The 26,493-nt window shown below is 45.6% G+C and overlaps 2 protein-coding genes across 4 annotated transcripts; one reads left to right on the forward strand and one right to left on the reverse strand.

Annotated features, from left to right (window-relative positions):
- Nucleotides 1–494: 494 nt before the first annotated feature.
- LOC134520647 (fibronectin type III and SPRY domain-containing protein 2-like) lies at nt 495–6,148 on the reverse strand. 3 transcript variants are annotated; one of them, XM_063346330.1, is made up of 4 exons: nt 5,682–6,148; nt 2,906–3,693; nt 2,730–2,825; nt 495–1,693 (listed from the first exon to the last, which is right to left on the reverse strand). In XM_063346330.1, the coding sequence occupies exons 2-4, from the start codon at nt 3,650–3,652 to the stop codon at nt 1,427–1,429; spliced, it is 1,110 nt and encodes a 369-aa protein (XP_063202400.1). In that variant the 5' UTR covers nt 3,653–3,693; nt 5,682–6,148; the 3' UTR covers nt 495–1,426. The 3 variants fall into 3 exon arrangements, with proteins under 3 accessions (XP_063202400.1, XP_063202398.1, XP_063202399.1); XM_063346328.1 differs by having other exon boundaries at nt 5,376–6,148; XM_063346329.1 differs by having other exon boundaries at nt 5,694–6,147.
- A 2,490-nt stretch (nt 6,149–8,638) lies between these two features.
- Nucleotides 8,639–24,910, forward strand: LOC134520597 (WASP homolog-associated protein with actin, membranes and microtubules-like). Its single transcript, XM_063346213.1, has 10 exons — nt 8,639–9,262; nt 12,535–12,708; nt 14,022–14,172; nt 14,693–14,862; nt 15,574–15,739; nt 16,716–16,903; nt 18,379–18,465; nt 18,550–18,645; nt 19,674–20,274; nt 23,616–24,910. Exons 1-10 carry the CDS (start codon nt 8,714–8,716, stop codon nt 23,900–23,902), a joined length of 2,469 nt encoding a protein of 822 aa, XP_063202283.1. The 5' UTR covers nt 8,639–8,713; the 3' UTR covers nt 23,903–24,910.
- Nucleotides 24,911–26,493: the final 1,583 nt, after the last annotated feature.

Raw genomic sequence — 26,493 nt, forward strand, 5'->3', positions numbered from 1 at the left:
CACCGTGGCCATAGCCGGTAATGTCAGTGCAGCTATGGATTTGTCAGCATTTCTGTCAACATGCTGTTTTTCAGGATTTATGAAGCTCCTCCATGACCAGCCCCAGTCCAGCACGCAGGGCTAACTCACAGGCTGGATGCTGGCTTTTTTTTCCCCTGCAAAATGGTATTGAATCAAGCAAATAAGTCTGAGTGTGACCACTCTGAAGTGATCCAGGCTCTGATCTTACAGGGGCTGGAGCAAGTATGTCACTTCACTCATGCCGGTTCAAAGAGCCTCTTTGAATTAATTTAAAACTATTTGGAAATTGATGCTGATTTATATAATGTGCTCATGCCAAAAAAAGCCTGTCCTCCCCTATGGGCTTCTCAGCAACACGGAACACCATGTCTGCCGGTCATGGAATTACTGCTGTTTGTACAAGGGACGAGGAATGTGTCCAGAGCTGGGAGATGCCCCTTCCTCACCACCAGTGCTTGGGAACTGCTGGGGAAAATAACTGAGTGAAATTGTCAGTAACGTCCGAGCAGTGCACGTTACTGGAAGACAGATATACCATCCCGGGAGAAATCTAAGCAGCCGAGAGCTCATGACCAAGAGCTATTCACCTCTTGGTGAATAATGGTTCCTAGGGGTGATGTAAAACTGTTTATGAGCTAAGGAGAAAATAGGGTTATTCCAGAGATGCAGAGGAAGAGGAAAAGTCAGCTCATACGAAGAACTCAGCAGGTTGGAGTGACACAGCAAGCTGATCCATTGGAGCAGACCGGAGGTGTTCGGAGATTTGTTTACTGTCCAGTTCAGGAGTTACTGTGGCTGTGCTATAGAAATGCTCCCACCCATCTGAGTCACAGGACAGCTCAGATTACAGCAATCGCTCATCAGCAGTGAAAATTGTCATTTTTTTTCCAATTATTTTTCTACTTGCTAAAGAAAAATAACTGCTCGACACCTCCTCAACAGTGGGATTCATCCATCACTTTGTAGGAGCTCCTGATGTATTTATTGTGGAGCCTCCTGTTAAGCTGAACTTTCCAACAAAATGAGCAAGAAAAAGAAACATCTTCCAAAGCAGTTGCATCAGCCTGCCTGCTGTGAGCCCAGAATAGAGCAAGAGAGCTGAGCCTGCATGAGGCAATGAACACCAAGTGCTTCCAGAGTTTCCCGAGATAAGCTTTTTAGAGAGATATCTTCCCTCTGAACACCAGTGAGACCCACAAATCATTGAGCATCCAAGTTAGAAACTGCTGCTGCTGCTTCTGCATTTTGGCCCCATTGTGTTGCCCCACTAAGTCAGTGCCACCATGCCAAGCACCTGGAGCAGTGACAGCACCATGGACCGAGCATAAGCACCCCAAATGTTCTCTAGAAATAAAGCCACTTCGGACTTCCCAGATGGGGACTACTTGCAAGCAGCAAAGAACATTTAGGAGGGGCCTTGCCAGTTAAAGATCTTTACCTTCATAAAAGTGGCTTTGTCATTTTCCAGGTAAAGCTCCTGGGTTGCGTCTGTCAGCTCCTTGCAGGTGTCGAGATGTTCCCCACAACTGATCAGCTGCCCATATAAAGCTTCCAGCTTCTGCCTCTTCTCTTCCCCCAGAGCTTCCAACTGTTCTTCGTACTTCTGAGCAAGCACTTGCACCGCATCGTTGTAATGCACCTCGAAGTTCTGCTCCTGCCTCCCAAAGTTTTCCTGCAAGGCATTTGGGGCTTTGTTCTTTGGTGTCAGGCCTGATCCATAGCTCAGCCAGAGAAAAATCTTACTCAGGTCTGCCTAAAATTCTCCTTGCCAGGGAGGTGATGCCAGTACACAGAAGCTGTAATTTGACTAATTTGCATTTTTTTAGGCATTTATTCTAATCATTCACCCCCCACTGATGCAAAAGAGAGTACCGGATTTGGTTCCAGGCATAGTAAGAGCATCAGAAATTATAATAAAAACAATGAGGCAAGGCAACTGTCTCCAAACTAAACCCAGGGAGCACAACTAGAGATGTATCCTAGCCATAATCTCACAAGTGTTTCCACCAACACAGCCAAGCACATCCTTCCATGACAGAAACCATGGCAACCCAGTGGGATCCATGGATTAGCGCTGGGGGAGCTGAGCAGCTAATGCTGGTATCCTCACTCACTGCTGGAGAAAGCATTAAGAAGAAGGATTTAAGGAGCAGGCAAGGCTTTATTGCCAGCAGCTGCCCACTGCTCAGGCACCAATATCCTCCTGTGCCACATGCAGCAGAGAAAAGACAGTCGGTGCCTTGAGTTACTGCTTTGGTTTGACTTGCTGCCAGCTGGGCCCCTTCCCCAGGGCCAAGCTGACATCAGGCAAGCAGGAGCACAACCCTTGAAGTGCTGTAGCTCGATGCAGGTGGTCCAAGGGTTCGCCTGTATCTGGCACTTCTGTGAATGAAACCGAGTGAACGCAAGGGGTACACTCTGGATGGACTAATTAGACCACAGGTCCTTGGCCATTTAAAACTAAGACAACCTGAGTGAAGGTCACTTCATTTCTGAATGCAAGTATCTGTGCAAATGCTTAATGTGGTTTTACTAGCTCACTTAAAAAATTCATTAGGATGAGTTTTATTGAGTACCTTAGTCTAGGCAAACTCCAAGATAACTCTGCTCTGTTACCAGAATTACCTCATTAACAACTGAACACTATGGCTGTCAAAACTGTTCTAACCCCAGCACCACAAGGTTAGCCCAAGAAAAAAATGCCTTACCTCGACGGTGATGAAGATTTCCTCCAAGTGACTGGCGAAGTTTTCCATCTGAGCAATCTGCTCTTCCAACTTGCACATGTTTTTATGAATCTCCTCCTACCAAAACACCCAGTGTAATTCTTAGTTTGTCTGAACACTGTTTTTGAGGCACCACAGTACACTTGTATTACTCTTACCTTTTCACTTTCCACAGCGCTGGGGAGCTGAGCCACCTCGTGATCCTTGTGCTCACCAAACAGTTTGTCAAAAGCTCGGATTGGGATCTTGCAGGTAGAGCAAAAAACATCTGCTGCTTCTTCCTCCTCCTCACTAACAGCCTGACTGCTCCACTCATCTGACACACCACCACTGCTAACCCCCTCTCTGGACCATGTGTGGCTCTCAGCCTCATCCTCTGCTCTGCCTTTGCTCTGATCTTCATCGTGAGAAGCCTTGCCATGAAGTCCCTGTTGCTTTGCGCTTTGACTTTGATCTTTCACCGGAGAGATGCTTTTTGATGCATTATATACGGAGCCTTGTGATCCTGCTTTTTCTGTGCGAGCAGGTGCACGTCTGCTCTCCACCATTTCCCGATGTCCTCCAAGAAGCTCAAGCTCTTTTTCTCTATCCTCATCAAGTCCATACATCTTAGCCAACTCTGCAACCTCCTTTTCCAAGTCATATCCAGCTTCTTGTGAGCACTGAAATTTTTCGCTACTCAATGCAGATTCCCTTCTGATATCCCCTAGAGATCTGTCTCCTTGACCAGATGGCTCTTCAGGAAAGATATCAAACCTCTCCTTTGATCCATAAAGATCCATGTGATAAAATATCAAGCCTCCAGCCTCAGTCTCACTAGGCTCTGGGACTGGTGGGGAAGCTGAACAACCAGGCAACTCGTCATGCGTTTCATAGTCTCTCGCACTGCCAGATCTGGATGACATTGGTATCCCCAGTGAGGCTTTTGAGATGACAAGACTCAAGCCTGTAAAAGATAAGAAAGATCCATAGCTACATACTTAGATATCAAGTGTGAGTTTTTCATGCTTAAAAATATATAGATGGAATAGATTTGGCTGAGGACTGCTCAAGGCCTGGAGGTAGGCATGGGAAAGACCAAAGCTGGTAGCTTCACTTCCTAAGTGAGGCTTCTCAAGTGAAGCCATAGGAAGCTTGTTTTTTCTCGCCTCCATGCAAAGCACAGCAGAGAGCGGTCTCTGGTGTGCATCCTATGTTTTCTGAGTGGCTCATCTGCAACCCTGATGTCTGATTTCCAAACTGTGGAGTAGTCCTGTCCTCAGCTCAACACTGTGACTGTGCTTCAGGCACACTCAGTGCTGTTCTGTGCAATTGCAGATGGCCCGGTTTGAAGTCTGCTCACCCTTCAGCTGCTGTCAAGTGCGCTTTCTGAACTGTCAGTCAGGCATATCGTAGGATGCCCTCTCGTCTGACCACTGATACCATGTAACACACTAGTAAATGCCCTGAAAAATCCTGGATTTTTCAAGTTGCTATTCTTGACACTGAAACTTGAGGTTTCTTTTAACATTGTTCTCAGTCCAGGTCTCAGCTCCTTTCTATAAAACAGGGAAAAATACTGCCCTTTGGGAGTTCTCAGGTGCTGTGAAAATATATATTTTAACATAAATGAAGCTCAGGAAAAAAAGATCAATGTAGATTCCCATGACAAAGCATACAGCAACTAGGAAGCAAGGCAGGTCATCAACTCCTGAACTGGGAGAAGTCTGCTCTGACCTGGAGCTTGCACACTTTGTCCATTCTGTGCAACGGGGGAGGTGTGAAAAGAGCATGTGGATGTGAAATGCAAAGCTGATGATAAAGCAGATGCATGTGGGATGACATTAAAGGTGCAAGGGCAATCTTAATGCTGACTCCCCAAGCCCACTCTTTCCAACCAGCCTGTATTACCAACAGCACGTGAAATAATGCTAGTACAGAGACAGTGCTCTGACAGAGCTGCAGCGTCCCCGCAGCCCTACACTGTTCACCAGCACGAACAATATCAGGGCTACAAAACTGGTCGATTTTCTCAGCAGTTTAATACTATAATCAAAAGAGTTCACGGAAAGATTTCATCTGAGTATTAATGAACCTATAGTTACATCTAGCCCTAGCTCAGTGACACACACAAAAGCTTCAAACCCACTTTCTCGCAGAAAGAAGCCCAAAGGTCAGACAGACATCAAGGTTATCAGAGCTTTTGCAGAAACGTTCACATAAACTTTGCTTTCAAACTACTTTTTATGGTCTTCATAAATTCGAGTACTTGCTAACACTTCCAATTTATTTCATTGATATTTTACTAATATTCCTGAGGATTACTTAGCTAACAAAGTCAACGCAGTCAGTGACTTATTAGAAGGCAACTTCTTGAACTAGTGAAAAGTGCGAAGAAACTGCCAACTCTCCAGTTCTATATCAATGACTGAAAACAGCCCAGCCTACCAGATCTGCAAGAAGACACACACAGAAGTTCACCGTTTGTCTTCTGGCACTGCAGACATGGGTGTGGGTTCTACAGCTAGCAATATCTTACTATAGACAAAAAACACTGAAGTTAGGCAGAAATATTATTTATGCTAAAGGTGATAAAATAAATCATGCAAATTTTAACATAACAAACAGAGAAAAGGTATTGACACATACCAGAAAATGTTGTCTGGCTTCCGCAAAGACTGTTTTCCCCATAATTGTAACAAATAAGGCTTGCTTTAGAAGCTACTACTAACTAGAAAAGTGAATTAACAAGTATTTTTCCTACCAAAATGAAATTAAATTACATAAATTAAAATGAGCATAATTAAGCTCGTCTGGAACCCTGCTGCCTAAATAAGATTTTCAGATGATTGCTCAGTTTTTGCTCAGTTTACAGGCACAGATACAATTACAGTGAAGAATGTTTAAGTCCATGACCATCAATTATCGAAAACACATAACAAAGAATGTTACTACCTAAAAACTTGCCTTCTATCTTAAGACGTCATAAATTCTTCTGATAGCTCAGATGGCATCAAACTTCGCATTTATTTCCCCTAGTAAAAATGAATTCACACAAAAGCAATTCCCTGCCACTTTCCTATGACTGCAGTTGGAAGACTTATCACCGTAACCCTAGACCGCCTCTTTGCCCAGGGCACATGCCAGCAGTGAGCAATGGAACAAATATAGATGTGCCCTGGCTGTCCTTCAGCAGTGTGCTACTTGAGTGTCACCAGGATGAATGTCACACACCGAGAAAAGGCTCTGAAGGTTGATTCCTGGATCTGGAGTACTTGGAACAATTATACAGTCCCCTTGCTAAAGCCAGAGCACCCTCTCACTTTCTGAGCTGGTATTAATAAACCCAGCAGAGTGCCGTCATTGACTCTAGGCGTGATTTCCAAGGCTGTGGTGCTAGGCAGAGTATCGAGACACACAAAATGTGCACTCCACACAAACAAACCCGAAAGGCCGGATGCATACTTACAGCATTAATGCATATTTAAATGGAAGTATCTGTTCTCTTCTTTCCAAATTTTCTTGGCAAAGACCGTCTCTCTATTAAATTAGCAGGAGCTTTACTATGGGGTTGAGTTGGAATCAAGATCAGATTCCAGAAAAACAAATTAAAAAATCAGAATTTAGAAAAAAATCAGAAATCATAATGTTGCATACACTTACTATTCATATACATACATCCCCACCTTGTATGTGTATGCTAGAGCACTGGAAAGCTAATTATAGTGAAGAAAGTGGCCAGTGGCCCAGCTAGGGAGGGTTTTCACAGGAACATATCCTTCCAGTCTGCGCTCAGTAGTGCTTCACCTGGTAAAAATCAGGCTGTGTATTACCACTGATTATTGTGATTACTGTAGCATTGAGCTTTATGTATCCATTCAAACCCACAGTCGTCCAGCATACACAATCTTCCACTTGTCAACGTGCTACTGAGACAGCCTTGCTGGTAAAAGGTTTTAAGCACATTTGAGGACACTGCATTATATATGTCTTGAGCTCAGGGGACAGCACAAGGGGAAACATCTCTTGGATCTTGACACAGCTCTGCTTTTTCCTCCTTTTCCAATTAAACTTGGTGTCATTTCCTCGCATTTGTAGCAGTGTGATTGTTTGCTGTTTCAGTAAGGAATTACAAGTTAATTACCCATGTAGTCCTGATCTCATTACCGCTAACAGTGCCTCTATCATCTGTGAGATCAGAGCAGAAATGTTTTCACATAAATGATGTAGCCTTTGCTGAAATGTTAACATTTATGCTGTCAGACAGATTTTATTAATTTTTCAAACGAGAACTTATTTTTGCCCTTATACTGTTAAGCGTCGCTCTCTTGCAGGCCTGAATTTGTTGAAAAATTAGTAGTGTCAGCTTTGCTTCCAAAGACTAGAATATAACATTCTGTTTACCATGAATTAAATTCAGCCTCGCACACAAGGCCTGAATAAGAGATACATGCTATATAAACCCCGTCTTTGCTCCCAGCTCCCTCAGAGGCGGTATTTAGGTGGTGTAATAAGCATGATGATCTTAGGACTGAGTTGGATTTAAGGATGAGCACCATGAGGCACAGGAAAATTCTCACTCAAAGGGTTGCAGTTAACGGCTCCATGTCCAAGTGGCAAGCAGTGACAAGTGGCATTCCTCAGGGGTCACTACTGGGACCGGTGCTGTTTAACATCTTTGTCAGTGACATGGACAGCGGGATGAAGTGCACCCTCAGCAAGTTTGCCAGCCACACCAAGCTGTGTGGAACAGTTGACATGCTGGAGGGATGGGATACCATCCAGAGGGACCTGGACAGGCTTGAAAGGTGGGCCTGTGTGAACCTCATGAAGTTCAACAAGGCCAAGTGCAAGGTCCTGCACACGGGTTGGGGCAAACCCAAGCACAAATACAGGCTGGGTGGAGAATGGATTGAGAGCAGCCCTGAGGAGGAGGGCTTGGGGGTGTTGGTTGACAAGAAGCTCAACATGAGCCGGCAACGTGCGCTCACAGCCCAGAAAACCAACCACATCCTGGGCTGCACCAAAAGCAGCGTGGCCAGCAGGGCGAGGGAGGAGATTCTGCCCCTCTACTTCACTGTCATGAGATCCCACCTGGAGTACTGCATCCAGCTCTGGAGCCCTCGGCATAAGAAGGACATGGATCTGTTGGAGTGGGTCCAGAGGAGGGCCACGAATATGATGAGAGGGCTGGGGCCCCTCTGCTGTGAGGACAGGCTGAGAGAGTTGGGGGTGTTCAGCCTGGAGAAGGCTCTGGGGAGACCTTCCAGTACCTAAAGGGGGCCTACAGGAAAGATGGGGAGGGACTCTTGATCAGAGAGTGTAGTAATAGGATGAGGGGTAACGGTTTTAAACTGGAAGATTTAGATTAGATATTAGGAAGAAATCCTTTACTGTGAGGGCCGTGAGGCACTGGCCCAGGTTGCCCAGGGAAGTTGTGGCTGACCCATCCCTGGAGGTGTTCAAGGCCAGGCTGGATGGGGGTTTGAGCAGCCGGGTCTAGTGGGAGGTGTCCCTGCCCAGGGCAGGGGCTTGGGACGAGATGATCTTTAAGGTCCGTTCCAACTCTGACCGTCCTGACATGGCGGCTGCCCTGAGGTAACGCCTGTCCTCCCTCCTGCCGCGCTCCGTGTCTCGTGCACCCTGCCCACCGCTCTCCGCGGAAACAACTGCTTGTTTCACAACAATAACTTTTTCTTCTCTTTTTCTTTTTTTTTTCTTCCCCTCCTTTACGCGTGCGTGGCACGAGCCCCGCCTCCCACTCTTGTGATTGTTATTTATTTCCCTGCCGGCTGCGTGAGGGCCGCCCGCCCCGCCCCCTCCCGGCAGCCACGCCCCATTCCCGCCCCCCGGCCGACGCCCGGCCAATGGCTCGGCGAGCTGCCGGTGACGCGCCGCGAGGGCCCAGTCCCCCGGCCGGGTTGGCGCGGAACCTCCCCGGCCGGTAAGTTTCTGTTTCGCTCGGCCGGGGCCGCCCCGCCGCCATCATGGACCCGCAGCCCGACAGCTTGGAGGGGTGGGTGGCCGTGCGCGACACCGCCTTCGCCGAGCCTCGGCCGCCGCGACTCCGCTTCCTCGTGGCCTGGAACGGCGTGGAGGGCGCGTTCGCCGTCACCTGCCACGGCCGGGCGGGGGAGGATGCAGCAGCGGCGCAGGCCCCGCAGAGCTGGGCCGGCCTCTTCTCGGCCCCGGCCCTGCGCGGCGTCCACCGGCAGCTGGCGGCCGTCTGCCCGCGCCTGGAGCCCGCCTTCCCCGCCCTGCCGCCCACCCTGCCCGGCGCCGCCACCGGCGGCGGGTTGTGGGCCGTGCTGTTCCCCGGTGGGCCGGCGCCGGGCGAGGCCGAGGTGCAGGAGCTGTGCCGGGAGCTGGAGCGGTACCTGGGCTGGGCCCTGGAGCTCTGCGGCGGCCGTGTGGTGCTGGACGCCCTCTTCGCCGCTGACCGCCGCCGCGACGACGAGTACTTCGAGAGCCTTCACGAGCTCCGCGGGAAGGCCTTGCGCGGCCACCTGGCCCGGGCTAAGGAGGCCCTGCGGCGGGTACGGGCCCCGGGGCCGGGGAGGGGGGCGGAGGGGCCGCCCCGCAGCGCTGGCGGGGCCTGAGGGGGCCGGCGGCCTGGGCCGGCCCCGCTGAGGGGCCAGCAGGCGCCTCCGGCCTGGGGCTGTCCCTGGGAGGTGCGGGGTGGGGGTGCTGCAGGGCCGCCCCTGCTCTCCCTGCAGGGAGGAGAAGGTTCCCCTCGGTGTAGGACGGATTTCACCGTTGGTGCTGCAGCAGGGCCGGCAGGTGCTCCTCTCTGAGCCTCGGCTTTAGCAGCTCCTGGTCACTGGGGAGGTACATGCATGAGGCTGGCAGCCTCTCCCGCAGGAGCTTCCCTCACCCGGGTCAGACTCCCACTGGGGTAATGTGAGCAAGGGTGACCAGGTCACTAATGTCACTTTGCTTGCAGTATTGTCCAGTGTTCAGATTAGTGTTGACGCAAACACTTTTTTTGGTTGTCTGGAAACTACTAAGTCAACTTTCTCAAGCACTGAATGTGATCAGTCTTTGTAAGCACCACTTAATAAAGTGGGGAACAATCCAGCTCCGGGTGGGCAGTCAGTGTAAGGCATTGGGGTGCTTACTTAAGCTGCAAGTGCTCCTACGAAAACACCTTGCTAAAAATACCCAGCAGTGTTGTGCAATGGGTGGAATGGTAACCAAAAGGGAGAGGACAATCATGCTCTCGTTTCCTAACCTGCCTATGAAGGACTCGCCTGTTCGCAGTGGTGCCTATAATTGGGGAATTCTCAGTCAAGTTTTTTATTAAAAACAAACTGAGCCACGGACCTATGCCAAATAGGTGTTCTGTAGTCAGAGAAGTTGTGTTATGCTTTTTAAAGTGTCAAATTCTGGCCTAATTATTTTATGAACTAGTGATGACTAGCCCATTCTCCTTTTAGTGCTGTAAGTTTCTTCTTGTGTTCCTGGATTTTTTTTTTTTTTCCCCCGTTGTAGTAAGTCATCTAGTAACATGGTTGCAAATAGGACATTGGTACGTTAAAACAATAGATCGCCAGTGTGTTGCTTCTATACTTTTCTTGCAGGATGTTTGCAGTCTATTTCCTGGCAAAGTAAGCTGAAAGGTGTTCAATGAAAATGATTATGCTTCAGGGGAGAGTTAAGACCAGTTGGCTTTAGCCTTCTGTTTCTTATTTCAGTAGTTAACAACTGTGACAACATTACTTTTTCAGAAAGATGCTGTTTTCTAAAAACACAACTTTATTTTACATAAGGTCCATGCACAATGTTGTATACAAAGGCAACAGTTCCCGTAACTGACCATAACAGTTCATGGCCCAGTTAGAAATACTTTCTAGCCACTATGCTCTTTTGCAGGCAACACTAGTATGTACAGCTATGTGGCGGATTGGTGGTTAAGTATAACTCAGTAGCAGTTATTCTGATATTTCTAGCTATGTTTTAGATATGGCTAAACATGCTATAGAGTGGTGGTATATTTGCAGGCTAAATTCATTTTATTGTAGTCTAGACCACGTTACGCAAGAGTCAAGAAATAAAATATGCCTGTTCTGGCACTAAAACTAGCCTTAAGTGTTAGAGCATCCTTCCCTTTTCACATCCATGTCCTTCTCAAATACTTCATCCTCTGGGCCAGGAAATTCATTTTGAAGAATGTAGAAGATACTGGTACAAGATGGAGGAGAGTAGTATTGTGTAAATACTTCTTATGTGTGTATGTTCAAAAACTAAGGGAAAAACCCAAGAGCAATACTGTTACAACCACCACAGGAGTCAGCTGGGCTAATGGCAAACCAGAATTCCATGAAACGAATATCAGTTTGTGTAAAAGCAAGGATTTTACTTTAAAATGGAAAACAAAAAAAAAAACCCCAAACCCTTGCAATGAGTAATTTTCTCATGAGTTGACTTTAAAATTTCACTAATACTTCCCCTGTACTCACTATAAACATTCTCCAGGAGCAGCATGGCCCTCACGGCTTGCTTTGAGTATTGGAACCAGAAAGTGAACTATTGGGTGTCTAGTTGGCCTCGATAGTGGGGGAAAAAGCAGACTGCAGGCTGCTAAATTGCTGCAGGTGGGCTTTAGGACTGTGTCTGAGCTACCGTGAGCTCCTGGGGAAGCCAAAGGGGCCACGGGACTTCTGGGATTATTAGAAATGGTGCAGTTCAGATCCTCTTTTTCCCCTGTCCTTCCTGTGCCAGGCCTGGAGTGTGGGAAATGCCCTTGAGCGGACTTCCATAAATTTTCCATGTGGAAATGCCTCCACAGCTGGGGACTTTGCTCCGGTTGTCTTACCCAGACTAAACTGGCAAGAGCAAAGGTGGTGGTTTGATTCTAGTGCTTTTCAGTTGCAACACAATCAAGCTTATGTTTCTAATGCCTTTTCGCATTGTTGTAGCACCAGACATCCCCTGTTCCCTTCCCTCCTTACAGAGCTGTAGAGCAAACACTGTCTTTTCAGGAAGGTCTGTGTTTCTCCGTGGAACTTTGCTCTGTTCTCTCAGCTGGCTCACTCTGTCCTGGCACATAGGATGCACCATGGTCTAAGCTAGGTGCTGTCAAAGAAGAATCTTTGAAGCTTGGATTCGTGCCAGTAAATAAGTGCACCCGAGGAGAAGTTTCCAACTTTGTATTTTTTCATAGAAGCAAATAAAGACCTTAAGAAAGGCAGTTGTTCCATGGAAGCGTTACAATTTACAAAGTGTAATATTACTGGAACTGAGATTTGAATAAACTGTTATAAATTATACAAACGTTAAAGGAATGTAACTGCAGGGCGTATCAGGAGTAGAAATCTGTTTCTGAATCCTTATTTTTAAATGGCAATCTGATTTTTCTATGCCCAAAGTCAGAAATTCTGGATCCAGAAACTCCTTTCATATTAGCAGGCATTTAGTAATTGTGGAAGCAATGTGGGAGCTAGTTTAAGAATACCTTACTTGTCCTTCCAGTGCACAGACTTCCCCAGTTTCCTATTTGTGTTTATAAATAGCAGCGACCAAGTCACCTGCACACAGCTATTAGAACTTCTGCGGTGGAAGCCCTAGGCGAGAGTCTCCTTGCAGTCTCCCAGTACAATATGCAACAATTAGTGCCTTTAACAGTGTGGTGTTAATGATATTTCCAGCCAGGGGTGGCTGTCGCTGCTGGATGCCTGGCGTACGCCTCCTGTGCAGGGGGAAGCCTTGTCTGTTCATCAAATGACAAAGGGCAGGTCCTTCCCACCAAAGCTTGTCAGCACACACAGATGCAAAGCAGCCAAGTCTGATTTACCTTTTATCCCACTAGGTTCTTCAGCAGCATAAAAGTGCTGACACAATGGTGGCTTTGATGAAGGTTTACGAAGAAGAAGACGAAGCTTATCAGGATTTGGTCACCATGGCAACACAATTCTACCAGTATTTACTGCAGCCCTTCAGAGATATGCGAGAGCTGGCGACACTCTACAAACTGGAAATCCTGGTAGGTCTACCTTTACAAAGTGAAAGGCCAAGTAGGGCATCAGCTGCTCTTGGAGCAGTTTAGACTCAAATCACTTAACATTCCCTACTTCTGTCTGTACCTGTTGTTTTTTTTTCCCCTGCCAAGCTACCAAACGTGACTGAGAAATTCAGTTAGGGCAGAACCACCCTCAGAGGTTCTCAAGAGTCCATGGTATTAGCTTGAATAGAACCACATCTGTCTTCCCACCTATGTCCCACCTCCCTCCGTTTTGAGGAATTAAAGTGTCCCGAAGCTCCACCCCTCTGGGATTTACTCTCTGGTAGGCTGAATTTACAGAGATCTAAGTAGCCTTTGTTGTGCCACCTTTGGTGGGAGGCTTTGTGACATTGAGAATGCCATCCCCCAGCAATGCTGATGCACCAGATTAACTCAGCTGAGGTAGAACAGACGGCAGAGGAGACCTTATCACACAAAGTAATTCTCTATTGCTGCTACAACCTGCTGGAAGTACAGATTAAAACATGTCAGTTATCACTGTGTTCATTTAATTTTATGTGCTTCTTGAACTGGAAGCACATACTGAAAGCTGTGATGCCTCTGGAAAAGACAGCCATCTACTACTTTGATTTTTCCTTAAATAGTCTGTGAAAATTGAAGCGAGCTGTTCTTGAAAAGAGCAGAACAGTTTTAAGTTTAGACTAAGGTTCTTGGATACCAAAGGTCTAAATCTGTGAAGATAAAATACCCAGTATGCTGTACTGAAAATCTAAGTGAAAATTGGAATGGATAAAACAGAAAGGTTGTTTCTGTATAAAAAAACCCTCTAGGGCTCACTAATTCTTTTAAAAAAATATTTGAATACTAGTCTTGCACCCATGTACGCTTTGTGGACTTGAAAATATTCTGTTACATTTCTTTTCTATATCCCTGTTCCTATGTGAAAGAACTGCCAAACTGGAGAACCTGACAGTGCAATGTGCTGTCAACACGTGGGGAAAAATAGAAGAGAACATTGCACGTAGAAGAGTGGTTTTGAGTTACTTTTAGTAACAACTAAAACCACTTGTGTTGGACAAGATTTTTAAGATGATAGTTTAAAAATATTTTAAGAAATAAATCAATCCAAAGTTAAGTGTGAAGTCATAATTGGGAAACAAAGGTTCTGAGTTAGCCCAGAGAAGGAAGAACAGGGCAATACGCAGGCATGAGTAGTGATTCGCTTTGTGTTGCTACTGTACTCTGCCTTGCTTGAAATGTCTCCAAGTATAGCATAACGTGAGCTGCACCACTGTGGTAACCAGTTAGCAACTGAAAGTTTTGTCTCCCTGCAGAAATCCTTGCAGTATGATCATTTGGGGCCTAAAAGAGTAGCTGCTTTGCAGAAAGATGCTGAAGAATGGACTAAGCGGGCTGAGAATGCTGTGCGCTCCATTCAGGATATCACTGTGAACTACTTCAAGGAAACTGTAAAGGCTCTGGCAGGTAATCAGAATGATTTGCACAAAAGGTTGTTCAAATACTTGACTCGGGGGACTGAAAGGTCTTTTTATTACCTTTGCTGCTCTCTCTCTGCAGACCCTGAGGTTAGGATGAGTGTCCAACTTAAGCAGTATTTTATTCACTTATCTTTTAACCAATTTGGTTTACAACTTGCATTTGACTTGCACACACAAACATTATCAAGGCCTGAGACATGCCTGCATACCTCCGAACAAAAACCATGCACGCTTTTAATGCTTGATATGCAAGCCTCAAGGATTTCAGTGCATTAACTGAATAGATCACTGTGTAACTGTTAAGGCATGTTTCCATGGTAAAATGAAATATTTTACTTACATATATAAAATCATAAATTCAACCTTTTAGTCTTGTAATTTCTAAAGAAGCTTCAGAAATTGTTTAATAGTATCATCATTTTTAGTACTGCAGCTATCGCGGAAACACACGAGGGCTGTAAGTACACTGCATTTCTCATCTCCCGTTGCAATGTTTTAATCTGCAGCAATGGAAAAACAGATGGAACAAGATCAGGAAAGATTTGGTAAAACAGCCTGGGCATCAGCCTTGCCACGACTAGAAAACCTGAAGTGCATGTTAGCTAAAGAAACCCTTCAGCATCTGCGGGCAAGAGAGTTGTGCCTGAAACAGAAGAGAGCTGGCATTCAGAAAAACGTAAGACCTTGAAAAGCCTCCTTTTCTGTCACTGGTTTGTGGAGGGCTGAGCAAAACCTGCCAAAGTGGTCATGGCAGTAGACCGTCAAAGTCTTTGTCTGTGAAACAGCTTAGGTTTTCAACATGGTTTTAAGTTGTGGAAAAATGCATGTCTCCAGTTTTTTAAAATGCTTCTGCACATATGAGGACGCTTAGCAAAGGTTAAGATGCATTCTTTTACAGTTCAGGTGTCATGTTAGCATTTGTAATACTAACCTTTAAAATTGTTAGTTTTAGGGAGATAAAGACCAGATATTATTTTCAGAGGATGCTGCAAAATAAAGATACTTACTTGATTTTAATCTTCTGATCTTCTTGATTTGATGCTATCTAACTGCTGCTAGGAGTACCTGACGTTTATTTTCCAAGAGTGGTGTACTGCACTATATATAATTGTCTTCAGGAGCAGTATTATTTGTGCAGATTGTAATGAAGGCTTGCCTGGTAGACTTAAGGTAAAATTACACTTCCTGTTAATAAGGCTCTCTGTTCCTCTGAGTTTCTGCTCCAAGCCATTTCTAAAGTTCTGTGCTTTCCGTACCGCTGTGCTTTCCGTACCTAAGCAGCTGCCAGTTAGGCCAGGCTCTGTACAGATATTTGGGCATCCATGCATGTTTCCGGTGTGCATATTTTGTTATTAATGCTTTTTATTTTCTATTTGGGGCTACACAGATGGAGAACCTCAGTGAACAAGAAGAGAACCTAACTGTAGTGGAGGAGCTGGAAATACACTATTATGAAACCCAGCTGGAATTATATAATGTACAGCTTGAAGTATTAAAACATGAAGAGATGCTGCTTATCGTACAGTTGGACACTTTAAGGAGACATATTCAAGGTAAGAATAAACAAATATTTAAGCACATATCCAAAACACAGGAATGATATAGCCTGCTCTGTTTTCGCTTAAAAAAAAATAAAAATAAAAAAGGAGGATTATCACTGCTCAGGTCTTGATAGTAGAATGCATCGTTGGAAAACACTGATGCTGTGGCACAATCTGGTATTGTGTTTTCTGACTAACTAGACACTAATTTGGCAACACAGTTTAAAAAAAAAAAACCCACACTGGTAGCTGATCTTGATAGCAGCTGTGATATGTGCATGCACTGGTTTAGGGTATGGAATAACTTATATTGGAAATACTTAACGGCGTTTGTAGTTACAGGATCTATGCATAGAAACTGTGGATATCATGACCTGCTGAAATGGGCCCTGAAATTCATCACAAAGCTGTTGTAGTTTAACAGGTAGAAATTGCAACACCCTGTAATGACAAAAAGAGGTGATTGTAGTTAGATGGTACTTGAGTACTGCTATATTCCAGTTTTAAGTGTCTCTTTGTAACATATTTATGACCAAATTAGGCACCGGTCTTGTTTATGCTTATTTGTTCTTATGAATACTCTATTACCGTGTACGCTGTGAAGTAAATATTGCTCCTGCTTGTTGCATAATTAAAGCCTGGTAAATAGTTAAATAAGTCACCCAGTGTTGATCGGAACAGTCTTCAGTTTTCCAGGAATACTCCAGTTGGTGAAGGTAGGGATTAAAGCACAGAGGGCCATTTGAAAGAGGAAGCTAAACAACAACAAATGCTAACAGCATAAATTTGATCCTGCAAAGCGCCCCTGTGAGTAACATCACATGTTTGCGTAAGGCTTTGAAGGACCAAGCTCGGCTCTGGAGCATTAGACTTTCTACTAACTCACTCACTGCCTTCAGTGGCTTTTAAAATGTCATTAGTTCTTTAAATGTTTAAATAACTGTGGCAAGTTTTGGTTTTTTTAAAAAAATGCCAAATGCCTTTTTAGAGAAACAGGATGAAGTTGTTTACTATGATACATGTGAAAATCCTGAGGAGCTCAAGGTCATTGAACAGACAATGGGACAACATTACGCTAACTTGTCAGAAATGACGATGCTGAGGCAGAAGACTAAGCAGTTGGAGACAAAGCGTGGGACTGTCTGTGCGAGGAGAGCCTACCTCAGGAACAAAAAAGTAAATGCAGTCCTGGAGATGTGCATTTTCTTTAGCTGATGTCTTGACTCACGAGGGATGGACAGGAAACAACTAGGGAAGCTTTGGGTGGAGCGTGCAAGATGATACATGGCTCAGTACTGAGGCCACCAAACAGAAAGAGGGGCAATGTGATTTTGAGGCAGCTTTACACTCCGCTGTGTGGTGCAAGTGCCTCTCTAGTTTAAGAGAGCACAAACTGACGTGGATGACCCAGGAGGTGTTCCCCTATCAGCTCAACCTTACCAGGGCCCCGCTGTGACCAGCTGGAGCTTTGCCCTGGCAGAGTTTTACAAAGCAGCTGCAGTAAAGGAGGAAACCTGGCCTGCAATGAAGGAAGCTGCAGTGACAGAGCAACCCACACAGGGATACTTACTTTACCTTTGAATGGGGGGAGCGGGGGGGAATTCAACTGTTGCAATTCTCTCTCCAGCCTCTCAGTTCTGTGGAAAGGGCAGTTTTTTCCTTTGCTTCCCATTCATAGCAGACGCTAGGAAGACAAGTGAGATCACAGTTGACTCTCAGGAACTTTCCCAGTGAGCTGAGCTTACCTTACACTTGCACAGTCATGCTGGGGCAGAGACCAGAGATTTAAGCTCAAGTCTGTCTAGCCTTTTACCCCTCACTAGCCTGGACAAAACGGGAATGACATTGGAAATGTTTTGTGAGCCATCATTGTCTCTTGCTTGCAACTGCTTCCTCATCAGACGCTTCTTTTGCTTCTGTTTTCATTCACTTAATTGCTGTCTGTTGGTTATGTAACACTAAAGCCAAATGCCAGATGATTTGCAAATGCTTACCCAGCCATGTGGATAATCCCCCGCTGTACAGTGACAAATAGCGACTCCCAGAGAAAATATTGAAGCCTGCAGCTTCTCTGCGGCACTTTGTTACTAACAGAAGGTACCCCTGTTAGGCATTCATTGTGCTTCCTGTACCTTTGCTTCCCTGGCTTTTGTATTTGCGAGCTATGGCAAATAAGGGGCAGAGGGAAAGTACCCTTGTATTTTTGTAATGCCCTGCTGGCTTCCCTCTTGCCTTCTTCCTCATGTCTTTGCACCCCTGCCCTCCAGCTGGTACCTGGGTGAAATTTCTTCAGAGCTTGTTTCTGCCTTTTTTTTTTTCCTTCTCCTTTTTTTTAAACCTAAATGTAATGCAGAGGGATCAGTTCAGATCTGGGTCTATTTCCTCTGCAGCATGAATAACCCTAATAGGTTATTATACACTAATTAGGAGAAAAAAGATCCCATTTGCTTTAGCCATGAAGGAGTCCCACAGGCTTCACCTTCAGGGTCTCACACATCTGCCATAGGTTGAGCTTAGCCATCCTTCTTGGCACAGCCAAGCACTTAGCCTCGGTCGCTGTTTAGTGGCTTCTGCACAGGAGTTAATGGCACAGATGGTGCACAGTAAATGTGAACTAACCGAGGGTTGCATGAATTTTGCTGTTCTACCAGGATCAATGTGAAGCAAGCCATCAGCAGAGACTGCAACAGGCAGAAGAGAGCAAAAAACGCTTTCTGCAGCATCACAGCATTCAGATAGTGAGTACTGAATAGCAGCCTTGGAGAATGTAGCAGCTGCTTGTTTTCACACACTAATGCTTGCTTACTTCTATTTTAATGCAGAAGAGAGACAAGCAAAAAGAGGAGGAGAAAAAGAAAAAAGCTTGGATAAGCCAGGAACGTCAGAAAACACTGGAGAGGCTGAAAACATTCAGGGAGGCAAGTACCGTGAACTATAGCAGTCCAAAATGGTGTCAAAACACAGCATCAGAAAGTAGCCGTAGCTCATGTGTGAGCGCGGTCCAAACCAGAGACCACCATCTGGATGACCATGAGCCAGCAATGTGCCCTTGCGGCCAAGAAGGCCAGTGGCATCCTGGGGTGCATCAAGAAGAGTGTGGCAAGCAGCTCCAGGGAGGTCATCCTTCCCCTCTGCTCTGCCCTGGTGAGGCCGCATCTGGAGTACTGTGTCCAGTTCTGGGCTCCCCGGTTCAAGAAGGACAGGGAACTGCTGGAGGGGGTACAGCAAAGGGCTACTGAGATGATTAGGGGACTGGAACACCTCTCTTATGGAGAAAGGCTGAAGGATTTGGGTCTCTTCAGCTTGGAGAAAAGACGACTGAGGGGGGATCTTAATCAACACTTATAAATACTTAAAGGGTGGGTGTCAGGGGGATGGTGCCAGACTCTTCTCAGTGGTGCCCGGGGACAGGACAAGAGGTAATGGGCACAAACTTGAGCATAGGAAGTTCCACCTAAACATGAGGAGGAACTTCTTTACTTTGAGGGTGGCAGAGCACTGGCATGGGCTGCCCAGAGAGGTGGTGGAGTCTCCGTCTCTGGAGACATTCAAAACCCGCCTGGACGCGTTCCTGTGCAGCCTGCTCTGGGTGACCCTGCTCTGGCAGGGGGTTGGACTAGATGATCTCCAGAGGTCCCTTCCAGCCCTACCGTTCTGTGATTCTGTGATCTGGATAGCCTAAAAAGAGGATTGTGTGTAATCTAAAGGATTAAATACACTAAGGGTATAGTTTCCAGATGCAGAGCCTGTCGCAAAGAATAGAAGTGAGGAAATGGCTTTAAAAGAAATACCTTGATATTCATTTGAATATGTTCAGGGTTGAATTTTCTACTTGAATGGGTGAATGGGACAGGTCTGTACTCTGTGGCTTTTTTGTTTCTCTGGGATTGATGTTTTGACCAGTCCAATGGAGATGTGACCTTCTGCCTTATGATTTGTTTTTCAGAAGTGTCCAGCTCATGTTGTTTTGAAAACATCTCGTCCCCAACCTCTCAGTCCCAAGTTGCCACGAAGCATCACTCAGCAGGTTGCAGTAATGTCCCGTCCACGTTCATCAAGAGCAAGGGTAGCTCCAGAGCAGCCAAAGAGCATACTGCTAGTAGAAGCCAAAGAATCAAAAGCTGCACATCAGAATACCCCAGCGGATATCCCTGTCCAGATCTTTGTTACTGATGGTGACACAGAGCAACAAAAGCACAGCGAGGGACCATCCTCCTCACCACCATCACCACCTCCAGGACTGATGGTCTCTCCATCCTCCCCACCATCACCACCTCCGGGATTGATGGTCTGTCCATCCTCCCCACCATCACCACCTCCAGGACTGATGGTCTCTCCATCCTCCCCACCACCACCACCTCCTCCACCCCCTCCTCCTTTACCCTCTCCTCCCCCTCCTCCCCCACCTCCCCCTTTACCTCTCCAGTTAAAGACACCGTCAGCAACAGAGGATAAGCCACTTCCCCTTAGCGCCGATGGCCCCACAGAGAGCCCTGCACTGCACAAACAGGATGACTCATCCAGGAGGTCTATAAATAATTACATAGGTAAGAAGGCTCACATCGACTGGTGATGTTTTCTTCGTTGCCTGTATTTCTCTGTTCTCCCTCTCTCTGGTTCTGGTCAGCAATAGTGTGAAGTCTTGCTTAAGAGAAGGAAGCTCTTGGAAAGCTTAGTCTAACGAACCACATATGATAACACTGACTATAACTCAGGATGTTAAATGAGTAACCATGATTTGTGTATTCTGTTTGCACTTCACAGGGTTCTGATGCTCACAGTGTGTGACTCGGTGTTTTTGGGGAAGTGCTGTCAAATTGGACAGGTCAATCTTTTAGGACATTTGAACTTGAATCTGCTGGAATCCTACATTATTAAGTACAGCCTTACAGGTTTAAACCGTGTGTTGTGGTTTAACCCCAGCTGGCAACCAACCACCACGCAGCCACTCGCTCACTCCCCCGCAGTGGGATGGGGGAGAGAATCAGAGTATAAGTGTGAGAAAACTCATGGGTTGAGATAAAGACAGTTTAACAAGTAAAGCAAAAGCCCACAACATGAGCAAAGCAAAACAAGGGCTTAATTCATTGCTTCCCATTGGAAGGCAGGTTTTCAGTCATCTCCAGGAAAGCAGGGCTCCATCACATGTAACAGTTTCTTGGGAAAACAAATGCCATCACTTTGAACATCCCCCACTTCCTTCTTCCCCCAGCTTCATATACTGAGCAGGATGTCATATGGTGTGGGATATCCCTTTGGTCAGCTGTCCCTGCTGTGTCTCCTTTGAACTTTTTGTGCACCCCCGGCCTACTCACTGGTAGGGTGGTATGAGGAGCAGAAAAGGCCTTGAGAGCTTAGCAACAATCACAACCAGCAATCTGCTATCAATGCTATTTCCCATCCCGTATCCAAAACATAGCACTACATCAGCCTGCTCCTAAGAAATTCGTCTCTGCCCCAGCTGAAACCGTGACACCATGCTTAATCACAGCACTGCTAGTTCTGTGGAGATCTTAATTCAGGACCTGCCTTTCTCATGACGCTGAAAATCCCACTGCTGTAATAGGTAGGAAAATGTCAGAAGAAATTCCAAGGAGAGAGGGGTTTATTCATGTTGTTTGGTGAGAGGCAACTTTTATTACCAGGTTTGTTCTTGCTGCAATTTTGCAACTTTTGGACCGAATGTTATATTTTGATTAAGGATTAATCACCTGTCCAGTCAGAAGACCACAGTGGGTAAATTTGTGGTTGTCCTATGGCTCCACTTTAGTGTTGTGATTTATGTACTCCAGAGCTAGCAGTTGGGCTGCTCGCATTTCTAAGGTCTGCACAGCCCGAGTCCACTTAGAATTTGCTTGGTTTCTAAATACGGATTTCTTAAGGGCATTTGTGTAGAATTCAACCAGGATTTGAAAGGCAGGTGGATAACTTTGGCACACTAACATTCCTAGGGCAAAAATTCTGTTCTGCTACACCTCTGCTTTGTTAGCAAGATCATGCAGGTGTAATTGAAGGCTGAACTTGGCAATTGAAACAGTAGTTTGAATGAGAATAGAGCTCAGCAGCCTCCCGAGGCCGCACTGGTTACATCCTGCTAACAGGCTTATTTTTATCTCTAAAGCAAGCAGATATTTTTACTATGTCAGGGAGATTGATCTAAGTTGGAAGGCAGCAATTTTTTATTGTCGTTTTTCACAGTGGAGCTTATGCTAGAATGAAGCATGTCTTTAAATGCGGTACATTCCTTTTCCTTTTCAGACTATTCACAATACCTCTAAGCAGCCTTTATATCCTCTCAGTTAAGAGGCAAACCCAGGCAGAAATCCCAAGGAAAGTTCAGCATTTTCAGTTCTTCCAAGGTGCGGGGAAGTACGAGGGCTGAGGCAGTCGAGGTACCGTGCCAAGCTGCCGCGCATCCAGTGGATCAGTGAGCGGACTTCAGTCTGGGAAGTCCGTGGGATAACTCCGCCACAGATACTCTGAAGCAGCTTTGATCAGCAGCAGGAGTTGTACGCCAGGGCAGTCTGACTGCTGCTGGAACAGCCTTGCTAGTAGCTACTACTTACTACCATTCACAGCCTAACATTGATGTTCCTACACTGTTTTTGGATAAGAAAAATCCTGTTTTGTTTATTGGAGAGATCTGGTTGGTTGTTTACACCCATTTCATGAAGAAAACCAGCATGCTAATTGCTGCAATAGTAATCGATAAAATACTGCCACAGGAACTTACTGAAACAGCTTCATAACCAGGTTGGTTTTAGTTAGACGTGGGCTACTCATGTCTTTGCACGTGAAAAGCCAGGAGAGGTGTATATTCTGGTGTTGAAAATATTGTCTGTAATGTGTTAACATCCTTTCCAAGGGGAACTTCTTTTATAATTTGTGAGTCTGAGTAGTCTTTTACCAGGCAGCCCATTTGATTAATAGACTTCGGGTTTACTTGAAGCCTTTGTAAGACAACTTGGTGCATCTTTGCTCGATCCTTGTCTGGCGTCTCAAGTCTTTGAAGGTACCACAGATTTAGCAGAATGTTACGTTTCGAGCGCTTGATGTTAATCGCGTAACCTTCTGTGCACTGCACATGGCAAAAATACTTGTAGCCGTGAGGCACAGATGGTCTGAAGCTGTGGCCGAAGGAGTCGACTGCTCTCCAGGGAAGCTGCCTCCCTCCCCGACAGTCTGAAGCAGCAACAGAGACTCCAACAGAAGGATTAAAACCCAAATTACGGTGTGTATGAAGAGAACTAGTGGAAGCTCTCTCAGTGTGATGTCCTTTATGGTCTGAAGTTCAGAAACATACACCTGAGATTTAAATCACACTGTAAAAGGGGAATTATTTTTTAAGTCCATCCGGAAAAGAGCTGCCTGCCTGCTCAGGGCCTGATCTGGCTCCCACTGACTTCAGTGGTGCAGTTTCAAGCCCTTTTGCTCAAATCCTTTCGTTTTTCTCTTGGCTGAGCAGAAATGCAATTGACAGTCTCAGCAGGCATCTGAGCGAGCTAGGAGGAATAGTAGATTGTTGCTAATACAGAATACAAGAGGTTTTTTCGTTCAGTGAAATTTTTTTGAAAGCCCATAAAGTTGTAATAAAAAAGAAGCATCCTCCTTTGCGTATAATTTCTTGCTTAAAGCACAACCTTGTATAATGTTGAAAAGGCGTTGGAGTCTCAATTCAAGATGTAAAAGCTTTAACTGCTTTTTAAAAGCAGTTCCAGAGCCTGGTTGTTGCAGAAGCTTGAAAGAGCCTGTGCCAGAACAGACCAGTCTTTTTCCTGTCTCCAGCAAAGATGAAAGGAAGACTCCTGAGCACTTGAGTAGGGTTTTATACCTTTGAGTGGGGCTGTCTTGTTCGTTCTTCTGGTAACAATAGATTTGTCTGTTGCAGGTTCCATGGACGAGGTTTTGGCTTCTCTAAAACGCGGTGAAGTTCATCTTCGCAAAGTGGAACAGCCAAATCCATATGCCTCTGTAAAAGACAACATCCTCTCTGCCATAAGGCAAGGAGTTAAACTAAGGAAAGTGAATCGAGATACAGAGAAAGATGTCAGTAAAGGATCCGCTAATGAGCTAGAGAGAAGCATTAAGGCAGCCATCCAGAGAATTAAGAAAGTGTCTGCTGATTCGGAAGAGGAGGAGAACAATGATCAGAATAATGGAGAATGGGACAGCTAACCAATTCAGAGTAACAGACTTACTGACTGGAACAGCACGTGTCTCATTTTGCACGTTGTGGAAGACTGTCCCTTTCAGAAGGAAAACCAGTGTGATTGTGTGTTCTCATAGTCCGAAATGTCTTGTAAAAGAATCCTGTTGATTTTCCTATAAGAGCTGCAGATTCTTATTTTTGCATGAGAAATCATACTCCAAATTATGCTTGCATTAATAGGTATTTCTGCTCAACCATGTAGAGTTTTCACCACATCTGAAGACAGCTAAAGTGTTGGATTGAAACATACTTCATTTAGATTGTTACTACACAGTGGGTAATGCTATCACAACAAAATTTAAGGAGTGAAAAACTAACTGAAAATCTGTTTTGTCAGATAAAAGTAGAACAAAATCTGTGGTGATAGAGGCAGACCAGAAGACTTAGCACAATCTGGAACCTCTCATTCCTACCTCCATTATCCAGAAAATTCTTTAACATTTTGCTTGTCTAATACAGCTCACTCTAATAACTACATGGATTCTTCATTTATCATTATGTTATAAAGTGTGCACTTAAGAATGGGCTTGGTAATGCTGATTGGAAAAATTACAATCAAGTTTGAAATAAACACTACTGTAGTAATTACTGAAAAGTTTACTTTTTAGCTGGAAGCTTATATAGAGAGGATTTTTAGATGGTAAATGTTTTTCATACATCTGCATTTACAATGAACTGTTGGCATGAAAGCAGGCCAACATATTGTATATAATATTTTCTGAGATCTAGCCCTGTAATACAGAGCTGCATTTCTCCACTGAGAACATCGATATGTGTTTGTAACTACTTTCATGAATTTAAATTACCCGATAGCCTTATAAATGGCAGATATTTGCATTGTGCCTGGAACCTGACTATTTAAAAATTCAGCTACGTTCAATTTAGAGACTGTTTCTATTTTGGGTAGATAGTGACAAAAATGATTCAAAGTTTCTTTTGGAGCTTATACTGACCTTTAATAAAAATATATCCTGACAGAAGTAGCGGAGTCAGAGTGCTCTCATTTTAGGATGCTGCTGGGAAGTAAGCATTGCTTACACCGTGCTGCTCTGGGTTTTGATAGCAAGTGGCAGCCATACAGCAACTGTGCTCTGTCACGAGCCGTATATGGAAATGCCCTTATTTTCTCAAATATTTATGAATTGTAATTGTAATCTGTTTAATCAGCACGGTAAATATGTGTGCAACAGTTTTCATGCGAGAAGCAGAAGCAGCAGCTGGGGGTTCATTTCTTACTGTTTCAGCACCTATTGCTGTTTGGAAGCCAGAAAAAAATGACCTTTTTTTTTTTGTGTCCACTGCCATCAAGCCAAATGGAGAGACGAGCGGTGTCGGCGGCAGCACAGGTCAGTTCTGCACGCTCAGGCTTTCCCGTGCCCGCGCACTCCTGCCGAAGGCAGCTCCGAGTCCAGCACAGAGCCCTTCCACGTTTTATTGCTACGGTTGAATCCTCAGCTAGTGTGCTAGGGAGTTCAGCGCGGCAGTTTAAAGTATGCAGAGAGTAAGTGGGTTGCAATTCCTCCAACAAATCTTACGGCTTTTGTGTGTTTAAGAGCAGCAATTTGACCCAGGAGAGGCCGTATGAGTAACAGCAGCCCTGGACGGTGATTTCTCTGACCTAGAGTTGTGGAACTGTATCTGGAGCTCGGGAAGGGGCTGATCACAGGTGTTCAACATCCCAGGCTGTAAAACTTCCTTAAAAGCTGACTCAGAAACCACCTGAACCCACCTGTTTTTCTGAATCCCACTTCATTTGCAGTGCGGGCAACAGACCTGCTCTGTGAAATATGTGCTGCGGCGATTTTCTAGTTGGGGTGGAAGAGTTCACCTCTGTCAAATACCCCTGCCGCTTGGTTCGCTACCAAACTCTGAAGGATGCGACTCGGCAGAGGTGAGCCCTGATGGGAACAGGGCTCCCAGGAGGCAGAGCAGCCCTTGCACACCCTGGAGACAATGGTGGGGTCCCGGCCGTGCCTGCGGGTGCTGCCGGAGCATGAGCGCTCCCGGACATCAGAAATTTGACCAGGGAAAATACCAAAAGCATGGTGTTAGCGTAAAGAAGAGAAGGCGAGAGAGCAGCTTTCAAACACATAAGAGGCTGCTGCAAAGAGGAGGGGAGTAATTTGTTCTGCGTGTTCACAGGGAGATAACGGGCTTAAATTACAGCCAGGAGGATCGGGTAAGGGGAGGAAAACCTTTGTAACAAACAGGGAGAGCAGAGAGGTGCAGGGACAGATTGCCTGGGAAGGTGGTGGAGTTTCTGGCTGTCTTTCAGAGCAGGTCAGACGAACAGCCCCCGAGGTGCTGCTGGAAGGGCTGCGGCGCTGCGGCAGGGCCAGACGATGGATGCGAGCGCGCTGCTGTGCTGCCCTGCGGCTCCCTGTGCTCTGTGGGGGAAGGCACAGCTCGTTTTGCAAGAAATGCCCAAATGTAAGATGACTGGAAAAAAAAACCGTTACTGAATCACCCTCAGATTTTTCCTCTGTCTCTCCATGACTATGACCTGCCGTGTGCCGCTGGCAAGGGGCTGTGGAGGGAATGGCGGGTAGGAGATGGC

This window comes from Chroicocephalus ridibundus, chromosome 9 (genome assembly GCF_963924245.1).
Source record: "Chroicocephalus ridibundus chromosome 9, bChrRid1.1, whole genome shotgun sequence".
In the NCBI taxonomy this organism is placed as follows: domain Eukaryota; kingdom Metazoa; phylum Chordata; class Aves; order Charadriiformes; family Laridae; genus Chroicocephalus; species Chroicocephalus ridibundus.